The sequence below is a fragment of the Falco biarmicus genome, chromosome 8 (assembly GCF_023638135.1).
Source record: "Falco biarmicus isolate bFalBia1 chromosome 8, bFalBia1.pri, whole genome shotgun sequence".
Classification (NCBI taxonomy): Eukaryota; Metazoa; Chordata; class Aves; order Falconiformes; family Falconidae; genus Falco; species Falco biarmicus.
In genome coordinates, this window is record NC_079295.1 from 4,787,915 (window position 1) to 4,804,581 (window position 16,667).

The following is a 16,667-nucleotide window of genomic DNA, read 5'->3' on the forward strand; positions in this document are numbered from 1 at the left end:
CAGCACGCAATGGGAGGGATGCTTTGCTCTGGGAGTGGACGTTGTGACCCAGCCCAACTGCCCTCTGCTCCTGCCCTGTGCTTAATTCAACTGTCACCTTATGGCCACTAAAACTGACTAAAAGCATTTAAATGTAAATTACAGAAGCTCTCCGAAGGACCTCTGGTCTCACTTCTCTGTGAGTCTCCAGAATAACATTTTGATAAAAATAGGGGGAGAGCAACTCCAAGTTCAAGCAACTGAAAAGCTGTTTCTTCTGAAAGATGCGTTTAAAGTTCCCTGTCTGCACCACACAAAGGCAGAGAGCCTACCTAGCAAAACAGCTCCCTGCACCATCACGATAATAAAGTAAATATTTACAGCCAGCCCAGGTGGTTTGCAGTTAGGGAGAGTAGAAAGCACGCCTTTGCACCACTCCATGCAGTTCTGATTTTAATATTACCAATACCTGGCAGAAAATGGGTATAGGTCCCCAAATGTGTTCCTCATCCCAGAAAGCTGACATTTAAACTCTCATCCTCCAAAAAGCCCCACTTTGAAAACTTAAATGAGCAGGCAGAAAAGGTAAAAACTCTAGAATATCCACCCATGGGAGTTCTCTGGCATGTGCCTGGGCCACCCATGGGCAGAGGGGACCCACCAGACACCCTTGTCATCTCACAAAGGCATTGCCATGCAACACTCCACACCATCACAATAGCTGGGTGAGCCCTGGAGCCCAGGGAGGCACCATGGGGGAGAACAGCGGCCACGCACCATTAACGCTTTCTGATCCTGGAGCAAAACACCCGCTTCGATTAAGCCCATCGGGATCACACATCATGCCAAAAACCGACGGAGGAAAGAAGCTACTTTGTGAGTTGGGCTACAGTCTGGGTCACACATTAGGAGAGGGCAGCTTCTCCAAGGTGAAAGCAGCCACCTCCAACAAACATAAGGGCCCGCTAGCCATCAAGGTGGTGGACCGGCAACGAGCACCCCCAGCCTTCATGTACAAGTTTCTGCCTCGGGAGCTCTCCATCCTGCGCAAGATCCGGCACCCCAACATCGTGCGCACCTTCGATGTTATCGAGATCAGCAATGGGAAGCTCTACATCGTGATGGAGGCAGCAGCCAGTGACCTGCTGCAGCTGGTGCAGGAGCTGGGGAGGCTGCCCTGCGTCCCCAAGGCCCGGGACATCTTTGCACAGGTTGTGTCGGCCATGCGCTACCTGCACAGCCGCAACTTGGTGCACCGGGATCTCAAGTGTGAGAACGTGCTGCTCACCGCCGAGGGCCACCGGGCCAAACTCACCGGCTTTGGCTTTAGCAAGGAGGCCAACAGCTACCCAGACCTGAGCACCACGTTCTGCGGGTCACCAGCCTACGCTTCCCCGGAGGTGCTGATGAGCATCCCCTACGATGCCAAGAAGTACGACATGTGGAGCCTGGGGGTGATGCTCTATGTGATGGTGACTGGCTGCCTGCCCTTTGACCATACCCACATCTGCCGCATGTCCCAGCAGCAGAAGAAAGGGGTGCAGTACCCAGAGGGGCTGCCCCCGCTGCCGGAGCCCTGCCGAGCCCTCATCACCAAGCTGCTCCAGTTCAGCCCAGCCTCCCGGCCTGGCGTGGAGCAGGTGGCCAAGAACAGCTGGCTGAAGAGGGACATCTGAATGGGGAAGCCCTCCCCCGAGAGCCCAGGAGAGCAGTAACACTTCAGTGTAATCAATGCTGCGCTGGAAAAACCTTTTGGTGTTTTATTGATTATTTTGAGCCCTGGGGCACCTGTATGTGGGAGCTGATTGAACTTTGAGCACCAACAAGACCGTGTGCTCTCAGAAGTTGGTCAGATCCCTCCACGCAGGGGATACGCGAGCCTGCTGAGCCCTGTGTTTCAAGGCACAATGACCATGCTGAGTCAGTGGTAAGAGCAAAGCATGGGGCTGCTTACACCAGAGCAGCTGCCTGGCCGCAGGGGGGACCTGCACCCCCCATCAAGCAGGTCAGGGCTCTCCTGAGGAGCTGGCATGGCCAGGGCAGGGTGGCAAGGTGCAATGTGCAGCAACACTGTCCTTTAGGTTGCCTGGTCCCTGGCACATGGAATGAGCACTGTAACTCCAGCAGAGTTACCCCTCTCTGCTGCCCCTCTCCATCAGCCACCGTATGCACAGGGCTGCAGGAGGAAAGCCATCCTCATGCAACTCTTGGCTTGTCCTTATTTGCCACCAAACTGTGTTCCAGCTGGTGGGAGGGGAGAAGCAGTAGACACCAAATCACTACTGCAGAGCAAACATCACATTTTTTGTACCCCGCTGTTTAGATCTTGCAGTGATATTCACAGCAGGATCTTTGCAGGCAACTGGACGGTGTCACCGAGCCAAAAGTTTTGGTGTGGGTTTGAGATCCACACCTCACGTTCAGCTACATCTTTCAGATTTTGATGCTTACCAACATCTGAATTCTCTTCCAAAAGATATTTGATGAGAAAGACATGCCACTGGCCATGGAGAACCTGCAATGGGAAAGAGATAACAAGATATAAAGGAGAACGGCTTTGCTAACACCTCTAGTTTCAACACAGAAAGTTATCAATTATTCTTAGTGCAACCCCCAAAATCCTCTGCAGGTCCCTACTGGCAAATCCCATTTTCAAAGCGTTAATCAAAGGTAGGAGCTGACATCTGAAACATGCCTTCATTTCAAATCCCCTTTAAACAACCTCCAGTCTAGCGTCCACCGAACCTGCAGCCGAACCGGACCTCCAGCTGGGTGCCCTGCCAGCCTGTGGCGCGGGCGCCACGTGAGCCAACACAGCACGGGGCTGGCAGCGGCTCCCGCAGCCCGGCTACCTCGTACATGAGCAAACCAGTGCATGTGGTCCTGCTGGAGAAAGAAGGAAACATCTTTGGCAAAGCAAACATTTTGGGTCTATTAAAAGCAGCAGTTTAAGTAGAACAAGATGTGGCAGCACAGCCAGCCCAAGGCTTTTCAGCATGTGGGCTACAGTGGATTTTGCCACCCCCAGACTGAAGATTTATTTTGTTCTTTTCCTTGTAGCTGCAAAATGAAACCTCATAGCAGTAGCAAAGTCCAAAGCATACAGACTAAAGGACAGGAGGGATGACTTGGGGTTCTCCATGGCTGGGGAAGCAGGCTTGGGAAGGGTCAGGAGGATGCTGGGTGTGGAAAAGGAGAGAGGTCGTAAGGATGTAGGAAATGAGGAGGTTGGCTGTCAGGGTAGTGAGGTTTTCAGCAAGGCTCAGCTCCCCGTTTCCTACTCGCCTTCCAACCACCCTGTCAGCCTCATTCCTCTCCAAATCCACCCCCTTCCTTTGGGAGGCTCTCCAGTCCATGCCACAGGGTACCTCTGCATCAACATCCGCTGCCTCACTCCAGCCCTTGCTCACATCCAAGTACCTCCCCACAACCTGGAAGCACAAAGCTGATGCCAGACCTGGTGCTACCACATTGCCTCTCCTTTTGCCTTCTTTTAATTTTCTTTTGTTAAAGACAAAGCTAGTATTAAATGAGTCGTTCTAAAGCCCAGATGCTATTAATCTCCCCTCAGCACCACGTTCTAACAATTGCATCGGCTGAGGACATGAGTTGGGCCACAAAACTAATGTTTTGCAAGGACATACCCCCTCGAGCAGTGTATTGGGTTTGCCTGGCAAGGGTTTGGTAGCAGGGGGGCTGCAGAGGGGCTTCTGTGAGAAGGTACCAGAAGCTGCCCCCGGGCCCGACGGAGCCCGGGCCACCGGCTCCAAGAGGGACCCACCGCTGGCCAGGGCCGAGTCCATCGGTGAGGGCAGCAGCACCGCTGGGGTCCCGGGTTGAGGAAGGGGGGAAACTGCACCAGTGCAGCGGGATCGAGGAGGGGGAACGTGTGAGAGGAGCAGCCCTGCAGCCCCCAGGCCGGGGCAGGAGGAGGCAGGAGGGGCTCCCGGCGCGGAGCAGGGGCTCCCGGCAGCCCGTGGGGAAGCCCACGGCCAGGCAGGCTGCGCCCCCAGCCCATGGAGCCCGGGGGGGAGCAGACCCCCACCCACAGCCCAGGAGGCCCCCGGCGGGGCAGGGCAGGGGGTGAGGAAGGGGCAGCAGGGACAGCGGGTGATGGACTGACCGCAGCCCCCTGCCCCGGCCCCGCGGCGGGGGGAGAAACCGGGAGTGACGCTGAGCCTGGGAACAGGGGACAGGTGGGGGGAACGTGTACTAAGATTTGGGTTTATTATCCAATTACCCTACTCTGCTTCGATTGGTAACACATTAAGGTAATTTCCCCAAGTCGAGTGGTTTTTGCCCCTGTGGGTAACTGGTGAGCGATCTCCCTGTCCCGGGTAACTGGTGAGCGATCTCCCTGTCCTGATCCTGACCACGAGCCTTTCCTTGCATTTTCTCCCCCTGCCCAGCTGAAGAGGGCAGCGGCAGAGCGGCTGCGGTGGGTGCCTGGCACCCACCCAGGGTCAGCCCACCACAAGTGGCTTAGGAAAGAAGCCAGGGTACAAGTGACAAGTGATTTGAACGAGCCACGGGGCTCAGAAGGCTGCCCCGCAGCCCTCGCCTTCGCCACGCAGGTGGCCATCACAGAATCATAGAAGAGCTGGGGTCACAAGGGACCTCCAGAGATCATCTAGTGCAAGCCCCTCTGCAGTGAGCAGGGATGTCTTCCACATCACACAGCACTAATGATCTCCAAGCAGTCGCGAGACTGTGAAAATAGTCCAAGTATAATTATGCAGATTAAAAATAAAAATTGCAATTAAAGACTCCAAACTAATTCTTACCTAATTTGCACCAATGGGAAATCAGGTTTGCAGGAGAGCAGAACCAGGGGCGGTGAGCAGGCTGGGGAGGAGGCTGCTCGGCTGTGCTCTGCAGGCATCCCTCCCCTCCTCGCTCTGCGCCAGAGGGACTCCCGAGGGGTCTGTGTGTGCTAAGCCCAGCTCTTCCCTGGCCTTACTTCCTCCTCAGGAAGGCAGAAATACTTTTTAATCTTCCTGGGACGTGCACAGTCGATGGCAGTGCCCCGGCACTGCCGTCTGGCAGACAAGCCCTGCTATCCTGGCCATCAATCACAATGCCCTGCATTTATGGGAGAGCCCTTGAACTTTGAACAAGCACCCGTGGGAGGCATAAACATCCACGCAGGGTCATCAATATCCTGATCAGTCCCACCGGCGTCACTCTGCAATGTGACTCCGTCCTCCTCAGGCTGCTTGTAGCATACTGGTGTGGCATGATCTGCAAGTGAAGGGTCCTGTCTAACACCAGAATAAATAACTTTCTGTGGGGGAGCCGATCCCCGTGCAGCACAGGCGATACACAACGCATATATTCTATTTAATCTTTCTTCAAGGACAAGAAGAGAAACGCGCAGAGACGGTGCGAGGCAGCTCGGTGGTGTGCCACCATCCTGCTGGCTTGCTGCGTGGGCTGAGCACGACCCCGAGCACGGTCCTGTCGTCATGCCCCATGTCACCCGACAGGCTCACCGGGAAGTCTTCCGTGTTTTCAGATGCGTCTTGAAATCAGTTTGAGGGACTCTGAGAAGGATACTCAGCAGAATAGAGCGTTTAGTATTTTCCTGAGATATTTTCTAAGCATCTTGAAGCAATTTTACCCCATTTAATCTGAGAAAAGAGTTAATAATTTCAAAGACATCTTCCAGACTTTTAGTATAGCTTTCCTCTCACTGCTTTTTTGTCCAAATTCAGCATCACCTTGCCTGAACCACAGTCTTTATTTCAGGCTAATGAAAGGAAGCGAGATAATTCATTGCATGTTGACATTAAAGCTCCCTTTTCAGCTAAGCAAAATTTGCTTTCAAGGGTTTGGGTCATAGCTGATGTGTGTGATAAGCTTTAGGACTCAGCTATTTAAAAGCCTACATGTCCCAAAGCTCTGGCGGATAAGTATATTCGCGAATGGTGGGAAACCACGGCTGGGTAACCGAACACCTGACGTATTCCTGCAGGAGCCGTGGGGCCGGCGCTGGCAGGGCTGGGTGCGAGGCGTACCCCAGCGCCCTGCCTCGCGGGGAAGGCAAAGCTTTCAACAGGCAATTCAGCAAATCAAGATACCTCACTCTGCTTGAATACTTGAACCTCGCCGTAATTGCAGCCTTTAGTGCTTAGCAGCCTTTGATCCAGCTGCCTAGCGTCCTCCCCTCTCTTTTCAGACCCCACGCTGCACCAGGTGATGGATCTCCGCGCTTTTGTGTGCCTCTGAAACCTTCTTCAGTGTAAGATCTCCTCCTCTTTTCATAGTCCATCGCTCTGTGGGTCTTTGCATTTGTCAGTTGGAAGAGATAGGGAGGGAGAAAGGGGGCAAACATTTCCCTGTCTTGAGCCATTTGATTGTATTAAGCATCATCATCACCATAACGATGATAAAAAAAGTTATGAGGTTCTTGCCAAAGGACAGGATCCAGAGGCTCTTTGTGCACATAATTTTCGTTGCAGACAAGAAGCTTTCTGTGAGTAATATTTTCATTTTCACAGCACTGAGCAAACATTAATCCTCGCGCTAGCACCAAGGGGTAAATATTATTCACCCCACGTTACAGCAAGTGGACTAAGTGGCTTACCTCAGGCCAGGAGGGTTTCATTTTACATGACAGTTCAAAACTTCCCTGGCCTCCAGTCTACCGGTCAGATCATGGCTTTTGTCTTGAAGTGATAATAAATTCAACAATATTTGATGGGCTGGAAAGACATGTGAATTCCCTCTTCCAAAACTGCTTCCAAATCAATCTCATTTTATCTCATGAATGAATGAAAGGAAATGTACTACAGAAGCAGATGGCTGAGCTTCTCTTCCAGGCTCTGAATAAGGAATCCAAATTTCTTAACCACATTTAACACCCCTGTTCAACACTCCGGGCAGCACGGGGTGTAAGGTGAGCCCAGGCTGCCCGGAGACCTCCACCCCTCAGGGGTCTCAAGGCTGGCTGGACAAAGCCCCAGGCAGCCGGGTCTGACCTCATGGCTGGAGCCTGGAGCAGGACACCAGACTGGCGACCTCCCAGGTCCCCTCCCACCCCAGTTACCCTGTGCTCCCACAAAACCAGAATTCTGCTATGAGGTGATGGCCATTCCTTCTCTCACAGGTACCCAGACTTCATGATTTTGACTGCAAGGGTGATCAATAACTATTTTCTAGAGCTGTGAGCACGTGGGACGGCAAGCCATGCCTGCCTCTGCCAATTACATTTTGGTTATTATTGATGTCTCTTACAGGTGACAACACAACATCAGGACCTAAAAAGACGGAGCATGGGTAGGAGCATGGTTGTTAGGTGTTTCCCTGTGAAGCTAAAGAGCTGCAGAAGGGTGGGTGGGACATCTGTTCTCCTTCCTTCCTTCTCATGTTATTAACAGCCACAGCAGCCACCGACAGATTCCTTGAAGGACTTAGGTGGTGTTATTTCTTCCTCTCAGCTGACAGATGTTCATTATATTCAGGCAGCACCTAAATGTCACAGGAACCCTGTTGGAAGAGGTCCTGTGTACAGATGTTGTTATCGATCGTCCCTGCCTCGGAAGAACTCACCTCTTAGATGAGAGGCTGGCCACAGGAGAGGACCTTCCCTTGGACCATGCAATCCGTAGGTGGCCTCACAAGGAACAGACAGTAGGACACCATGGTGATCCCTGTGCCTCGTGCATCACCTAGCATCGGAGAAGCGTGTCTGGGCAGCGCAGCTCACAGTGTGCTTTACAATACAGGTGATTCCTGCTTAAAAAATAGGAAACTAATTGAATGCTTCTTAGCAAACCAGTTTGACACCAATAATGAGACAAGGTCAACAGCAGCAGCAGAGTCGGCATGGTAGCTGACAGGTTTGCAGATCATCTTGTGCCCTCGTAGGAGTCTCTTTACAAAGGGGCCAGATCCCTTCAGATGCTGAGAGCTCCCAAGTCCTACTAAATGGTTTTAAAGTAAACAGCAGCCGAGGGAACTAAGCACCACCAGACAATCCCATAAGAAATCCCTGACCACTCTTCCTCCACATGGTCGCTTTGCTTATCCTCCATGTACCATATTGATCCGCTGGAAGTGTAACTGCCAGCATTGGGGGTTTTTTTCTTTTCTTTTTTTTTTTTTTAATAAGACTCTGCACAACACTGTCACATCAGTACGTTCTCCAGAGAGAGACAAAAGTGCCATTACCGTTAAAACCTTAATTAAACAAATAAAAAAGCCTTTACTGCAGCTGACATGGCCTTAGCTTCAAGTCGGACATTGGGATCCCCAGCCCGCAGTAAGAAGCTGGAGTTCCACCATGTATGAGGCAGGGCTCGGTGGGCAGAGGCAAAAGGGAGTTTGCAAAAAGGAGAGGTGAGATTTACACAGCGCACTGCCTGCTACCTCCTCCACAGCAGAGCGAACAAATAACCTCACCTGGGGGACACCAACCAACCAGGCAACCTTCTCATTAATTACAAGCGAAAAAACCAAAACATACATTACTGTCTCAAATATGATGATACTCTTTGGCTCCTCATTTGCATGCTCATTAGCTTATTAATAGCATACTTATTATGGAAGCCCCAAAACACTGAGTCATGCACACATGAACCCAGTCATTCATCACAACAATAGCTTCCCCTCCATTCGACATATTTCTCCCCTGTCCAGAAAATGGCTCAGACTGTGCCATCCAGGGCAAACTATAATTGATGAATAAATCTTGAGGAAAGCAATTTTGCTTTATGTGCATTATACAGCCAATTATCTTTTCCAACACTGAGAGCTATGTTTATTTACTCGTGTTGGATCCGGGGAACTGCTGGAGGAAGGACCCATGGGAGGGCTGGACCTACTAGCAACCTTCAAATAAACACACATCGCCTTCACATATATACATATATTCCTTAAATAGGGGGAGAAATACCAAGAGCAAGTAACGGGTCTTTAAACCGCTGCATCAGAGTAGAAGGAAGCTATGGTTGGTGAAGGACCTAGCGGTGGGGTGGCCCAGGACAGACCTGAGGCCGGGGGCGATGCGCTGGGATGCAGCGTGGCACCAGGCAGGGCAGCGGCGGTGGCACGGAGCAGCTGGGAGCAGCGAGGCAGGGCTCAGCCCGCCTGGGTAAGCAGGCCAGTGGCTCGTGGGCATCTTGAGCTGATCAGGGAATAGTTTCTGATTCAGCGCCGTGGTTAACTATGAAGGTGTGAGTGAGACAGCTTACTCAGGGCAGAAAAATATCTAGGACATCCTGTGGAGGAAATCCCACGTGGTGACTGCTGCCTTTCCTGTAGCCACCGTGTATTCCATTTCATCTTCATGGCAGGAAAAGCAACTTCAGTTTTCTATCTTTGTTAGACTCTTCCGAGCGGCGCCTGGCAGGGAGATATTCAGTGGAGACAACTGTGCTGGTGGTTTTGGGACAGAGCATCAGTCTGTCAGCAGATTTAAATCTGTTACGAATGCTATTCTCAAGACATCACGCAGGATCTAAACTTCAGACCAACAGCTCAGCACAAAATTTCATTGTGAAACCAGAGCCTTTTCATATTTCGCCTATAACACTCCTAAAACATTTGCATTTTCCATTGCACCCCGCTCCGTTTCTTTGGTTTTACTCTACCCCTAAATTTGCTGCGTGTCTCAGATTTTCACATGGGGAAGGAACAGCTGCACCTCAGATGCTTTGCCAGCAAAACTCCACAGCCACACAGCCCCACAGCAGCCAGGGAGAACACAAAAATGAGCATCAGCTGATGAGCTGCCTGATGGCAGTGGAGCCACAGCGGTTCTGGTCAGTGGGTCGGTGGGTGTGTGGAGTTCCCCATCAAGCAAAAGGCTTCAGAGGAGACTCTGGCACTCAGGACTGGGACTTAAACCGAGTGCGTACGTTAAAGTGCTGACCACCTCAACTCTGCTGAAAGTTTAAATATTGCTGGTCTCCAGAATGAATGGTCAGATAAAAGAAATTGCCATATTAAGGTTGAAATCATCGCCCATAAAATGACCATCACAATGCTTAAGTTGAGCTCATGTTTCCAAGATCTTCCCCTAAATTTGCTGGCAAGAAAATCTTAAGTCAGTATACATGCCTGCAGAGCTGCACTTCGTGCCAGAATAGGATAGAATCTATCGCTAATTCAAGAGAAATACGAACAAATAGCACACAGAAGGGTAGATTTTGTAACGATGACATTTCTTCCAGTAGTAGACAGACTCAGGTCACTTTTACATATTTAGTGTCTGTCAAATGCGAAGGGCTGTTGCCAGCTAGCAAAGCGCACGCGTTCTTACTCCGGGCACGCCAAACATTTCCACAGCCTGTCATTACCCGCAGCTTTTATCATCTCTGCCACCAGATTTGCAATTCATTGCTGCAGCATAAGCAGACTGTAACAAATCACCTCCTCTCACCACCAAAAACCCCACTTCCACTCATAACATAATGACAGGACAAGAGGAAACTGCCTCCAGTTGCGCCAGGGGAGGTTTACGTTAGATATTAGGGAATATTTCTTCACCAAAAGCGCGGTGAAGCCCTGGGACAGGCTGCCCAGGGAGGTGGTGGCATCATCATCCCTGCAGGTGTTCAGAAACCACATAGATGCGACGCTTAGGGAGATGGTTCAGCGGTGGGCTTGGCAGAGCTGGGTTAACAGCTGGACTTGATGGTCTTTAAAGGTCTTTTCCAACCTGAATGATTCTATGATTAAACTACGGAGCTCTCAAGAGGGACCTGACCTCGCCAAGCATTGCGGCGGAGGAGAGTCCTGGGACATTCACTTGCCCCAAGCCTTCTGCCTAGGAGACAACACACAGAGTACCAAACCCCTGTGTGGTGGTTGCCCCCGGTTGCCCCCACGTTGAGGAAGGAGGGTCAGTACTGCACCTTGCAGCACCACGAGCAGACGTTGGAAAAATCAATGGTGGCACAGGCTAAGCATGGCCAGTAGAGAACTGCTGCTGTCAAGGATGGTCTATTGTGGTAAAGAGCTCTTGGTGTTACTGCTGTGTGTTTGTGAGCTAGCTTTCCCCATGGTTAAAAAAAAAAAAAAAGGTCTACAAAGACAAACTTGCAACAACCAGTGACACCAGGGAACAAACTATGAGGTTCAGGGCGTGCAGGAGGCAGTTTTTCACGTCGATGGCTGGTGGTCAGCTCAGCTGGTGCTGGGGCTGGGGAGGCTGGAAACGTGGTTGCTCGGAGCTCTTAGGAGGAGGAAGGGTCATAAGAAAAAAGCCTGGAGACCCATGGAAGGTTGGAGAACACACACGCGAAAAAAGAGCATGTTGCGTCCAAAGGAAGTTCAGCAATTTTCCCAGCTCATTGGATTGTGGGAACTTTGCTTTTCCAGGGAATAACTACGCTATTTTTAACATTTTTATTATTCAATTTGTCACGAGCCGTCTCAGGAGACTATCAACAATCGTTTTCAAGCAGCATCTGACCACAAACACTTTTCCACATGTGATTTAGAACATCTGGAGTGCAGCAGTTGGCTTTCGGAGCATGCCAGCACTGTGCTGCCTCCCCACATTTCTCCTTCCTTCCATCTTCACGTGCATCGTCAGGCTGTGCTCAGGGGGCTCCAGCAGCCAGGCTCCGGGGCCCTGGCGATACCTCGTCACGCCGCATTCGCTGTGAAGTGCGTGGGGAGAGCGGCCACCGCTGGCTTTGCGCAGAAGCATGGCCAGGGATCGCCGGCAGCGCATTCCCCGCGTCACTGAGCTGCATGACTTGCACGTTTTGCATCCCACCAGGACCGGAGATGCGACCCTTGGCCTGGAGGTGGGCCAGGCAAGGGGTCCTGCCAGAGCGTGCACTGCCCACCACAGCCGCAGACCGGGAAGGGGAGGCGCGCGCCTCGCGCCGCACCGGCTGTAGGCACTAGCTCTGCGTTTGGTGCACAGATTTCTCCCACAACCTGGAGAGACCTTTTTACCGGATTTATCTGGCAGGTAAATTGTGAATTCAGAAAGCGGTTCTTCAGCAAGCCTGAGGAGGGAATGGGAAGAGATGAAAAAGGAATCCAGGCAAATAGCAGAGGAAATGACATTATGATCCCAGCTGGAAGCTCTGTAATGATCTGCTTGGTGTCTGCACAGAAACCTGCATGAGAACGGGGAGAGGTTCTGGCCCCCGTGGAGCCGGTGAGACGTTTACCATCAGCTCGGGAGCAGGCAAAGGTTTCACACAGTCATTAATTTTGTGTTCCTCTTTAATTTCTCTGAACGATCCACACGGATGCGGTGCAATCATACAGTAGCCTGCAGGCACACAGTGCTGATGGACATGGCTCAGCGGTGGGCTTGGCAGAGCTGGGTTAACGATTGGACCTGATGATCTTAAAGGTCTTTTCCAACCTCAGTGACTCTATGATTCACCCCGCCTTTTGCCTTGCACGTCTGGCTTCCCCACACGGCTTCCAGAAGCTGTGCTCATTAGGACACACACGGCGGTGCCCCCAGTGCTCCCCCACCACATGCCACGCAAATCCCCGTTTGGAACAATAAAGTCAGCACCAGCGGAGAGAGAAACCTTGAGCTGCACTTTGTAAAAAGCGTGACATTAGAGCCAGATCTGTACCTACCACTTCTCCTTTCTGTTTTCAAAGAACAGCTGGAAAATTTGGGGGACATTTGTCTGTCTTATGCTGGAAAACCTGGGGTTTTTTTGGCACATGGTGCCTTTTAAGAGAGCTCACCCAGTCCTTGGAACCCGTCGTGACCGCGGAAAGCGCAGCAGCTCTCCTGGCGTGTGGTTTTGCATCACGCCCGAGCTGGAGTCACAATCCCAACGTCTTCTCCCCTGTCCAGCCTGGTGGGGCTGCGCAGGGACCCGCACCCCCCAGGGACCGTCTTATCAGCCCTGTGGCACATGGCCCCGGCGACACGGCTGGGGCTGCGGGCAGGGGACCGAGGACCAGACCGGTGCCGCGGGGGCAGGAAACGCGCTGGTTTGGCTGATGCCAAAACACGGAACCACAGCCTCAGTTTTACTTTTCCAGCCATTTTGGGGAAAGAAACAGTTATAAATACAGGTCTCATTTGTAGTTGCTAGGATCCATTTTGGGGGTTTGGGGTGGGGTTTTTTTGGCTTGGTTTTGCTTGGTTTTGGTTTTTTTTTTCCCAATACTGAGAACTGTTTTCAACTCCATTACTAGTCAGTTCACTCAAAAAAAAATAAAAAAAAAAAAAAAAAAAGAAGAAAAAAGGAAATCTGTCCCTCTGTGTAAAATTGCATTTTTTCATAAGGAAAAAGACGCATCCTTAAAGGCACAGTGACCTTTGTGTCACATTGCAAGTGCAACAACCAAAAAAAAGAAGAAAAAACCCAAACTCCAACCACCCAAATTAAGGTCTCTCCACAACAGACCAAGCACTATCTCCAAAGTGGCCAGATCCCTTAGATGACAAGGAATTGCATCTAGTGCATGTGCCATGCCAAAGCTGTTTGCACATCACGCACATTTCTGTTTCTCTGAAGCACATACCAATGCACACCCTGGCTGAGGACACCAAAAGCAGCTTCCCAGGTGCCATGGTGAGAGCAGCGTTTCCTCAGTGCTGCCCTGCCACGTCCCAGCAGACACATTTCCCACTGATTAAAACTGTCATCAGTATTGAATTTGGCAATGACAAGCTCCAAAAGCCGCACGCTGGACCTCACAAGCCACCCGTGAAGCACAGGATGCCATGCTGACCGATCCTCTGGGTTTGGAGCCCAGGTCTTCCAGATGGAAGAGGCAAAGCAGCTAAAACCTGAGGCAGGCGGCTGCAGTTCAGCAGTCACTAGCAAACCCCTGATGCCTGGTAGCTCAAGAGCCTTTTCCAGATGCTTCTGACCCAAAACACTGCTTTTGATTTGGTCTTCCACCAGAAAAGATTTCCCACTCCTCCTTACCTCCCACCAGTTTCCAGAAATCCCCCCATCAGCATGACCCAACCCTAGCAGAGGTGGGCAGAGAGGTCTCGGGGGGGCTGTAGGACATGCTGAGGTAATGACTGAGAAGACATCCAGCACTGCCAAACTGAGCGCAAGGAGAAAGCCGCACGGAGGGAAGCCTCTAAGTAACACCATGGACCAGGATTAGCACAGCAACACAAAAATAGATCAAATCTACAAAAGGCTTCACTCCACCCTGGCTGAAGGAAGACATACGTCCCCACCTGCCGCATCCTGGGGTCTGGCAGCTGGAGAAGATGCTCTCCTCTCTTCAGAAAGGGTTTCCTCACCCCCCTTGTACAGAAGAGTCTGAAGATGGGACTGAAACTTGAAGCACTGATCTGGCTCACGGTTTCCCTTCATTTTCCAATTTCATCTTTTGTTTGTTTGATTTATCCAGAGAAATCCTACCTCCGCCTCAACAGAAGGGAGCAAACCACCCAGGCAGGATCCAAACCCACATCCCAGGGGCACGCGTGTGGTGCTCGGGAGCCAAGCACGTGTGGGACATCCCGTGATGTCAATAACTCAATAGCATTCAAATCAAGGATGGCCGGGGAGAACAGCTCGGTGCCAGTGACGGGCTGACCGTGAGCTGGAAACAAGCCTGCTTCTATCTTGCAATGAGTTTGTGGTTGGTTTAAAACAAATGCCTCTTTCCTGTATCAGAAACAGCTGAAATCTTCTGTTTCCTGCATTATCCCCAGAACAGCTCATGACAACTCAAGAACCTGCCATCACAGGGCCACAATCCCCATATAATATTAAGATTTTTGGGATGCAATCAACACTTGGACTCTACCATTGCAAGCTCATCCACAACCTTTGGATGTTAACATTTAATTTTTAATAACAATCAATGGCTTATGGTGATTTTGATCAGACAGCATTGCTTTGAACACCTCCAGCTGGAGTCTCCATGGTTAAACTTACGCCAAGGTCCCTTCCCATAGCTACAGCAGCATACAGGCAGTAAAAACACACCTAACTGTATTTGCAGCTATTTCATGCTCCTTTGCATCTGAATATACACGAGCTCCCCCTCCTTTTGGCACCACAGTTTGAAACTCCCTACTTTGTATTCTGATGGATTCCTTTTTTCAGGCTACGAGAAGCACGTACAGCAACCTTGAAGGCTGCGTGCCGCGAACCAAGCCAGCAGGGACTTCATCACTTCAAGTGGATTTCTCGTCTAACAGGAAGAGACAGAGCACACAGCAACATCTGCTTTTCATGTTCCAGGCTTCCGTTTTGCTTTTTGTTAAGAGTTTTGGGAAAGACCGGTGGTACCGATACAGCCAGCAAGTCAACTCGAACGGGAACAAAGCATCTTTCATTAAAAACAGTTCTTGGTTAGAAGGGAAATGAAACGTTTCCTGTATGTTCAGCTGAAACCAAGGTGCCAAGATGCAGTGGTAGATAATGGAAGGAAATAACCTAAAGGAATACATTGCTGCTTTACCCTGGAGACATCTGCCTCCCTCTACCACCGCAAAGGACATCAAGGGGCAGGAGGAAACCAGAACGTGCTGAGAACCAGAGTGGGAAACGGCACCCAGCACCTCAGGGGCACCCAGCATCGAGATACTGGTGGGGAACAGATTTGTAACGTCCAGAAGGGTTTTGCCAGCCCAGTAAAAATCACCCTTCACTGTGCAAACAGCATAATCTCCGGCTGCCGGGGAGCAGCCCAAAAGGCACGCGATGATTCTGAGGGTGGAGGCGAGACTGGCACCCAAGTCCCAGGTCTGGGCAAGGGCTGCTACAGAAGGAATCCCCACAGATCCCCAGTACTTTGCCACGTTTCCAGGGAAGAAAATTCCCTGGCCAGAGGAATATTTAGTTTTTATCTTTTTTCCAATAATTAAAAGACCATAAACAGTAGCAAAGAGATCCTTACCTTGGGTTAAGTGCAGAGTGCAGCCTTCGAAATCAGTTGAATTATTAAGAAGAGATACTCAGGTTCTTCAGATTTTCCTTTTCACTCACATATAAAGCCTTTTGTGTTTCATACTTCAAAATTTTGCTTAGTTCATCCACAATCAGTTGTCAATGTCCTAAAAGTTCAGGATGAAGGAGAGAGGGAGTCTGTTCCTAAAAATTTTATGACTCTATTCATCAATTGATCATAATGCAAATGAAAACTGCAATAGCCTCAAACTGTCCTGATCCCATTTGAACTAAGTTAAAGCCTGAATACCCAACTCACCCCTGGACGTGAGGGAACAGGAGCAGAACTGGTTCTAGCTGATAACCAGATTAAGCTGATATTCCCCTCAGCCCTAACCCTTTAAATAGCACTAGCTGACCACAGACAAATACCGCCAGCCATGAAATAGTGATGTGTTTCCTTAAAAACAACAAATTCATAGGAACACTTCTTTTCCTCTTTGCATTACAGCTATTTTTTTGAGACCGGCCAATGCAAATCTGCCCAAACCTTATGTCAATACATTCTTACAATTATTTACAGCAACTATAAATTTACCACAATCCTTCACCCTCTATATACTCTGCTTCAAAAGAGCAGAAGAACTGAGAGATTCAGTGCTGCTGAGCTTTTCCGTGCAGGGTGTGTGGGTATATTTTATATATATATATATGGTGTGCTTAAAGCAGCGACCGCTGGTACCTACGATGCTGCAGCAGAAGCAAGTGCTGCTCTGCCAATGCATTTTTTTCTTCCCATACACTAAACCTCCCTTTAGCTACATCTCTAGAAGGAAAGACTCCAGTTAGTCATAAAATGGGAAGTCTCACTGTAACTGGGAC

At 50.4% G+C, this 16,667-nt stretch overlaps 1 protein-coding gene across 1 annotated transcript; it reads left to right on the plus strand.

The window, feature by feature from the left end:
- Window positions 1–782: 782 nt before the first annotated feature.
- TSSK6 (testis specific serine kinase 6) lies at window positions 783–1,655 on the plus strand. Its single transcript, XM_056350485.1, has one exon. It carries the CDS (start codon window positions 822–824, stop codon window positions 1,653–1,655), a length of 834 nt encoding a protein of 277 aa, XP_056206460.1. The 5' UTR covers window positions 783–821.
- The last annotated feature ends 15,012 nt before the right edge of the window (window positions 1,656–16,667 follow it).

Excerpts from the sequence above, each read along its gene's own strand:
- TSSK6 (XM_056350485.1), top strand. The coding sequence starts at position 822 with ATGCCAAAAACCGACGGAGGAAAGAAGCTACTTTGTGAGTTGGGCTAC.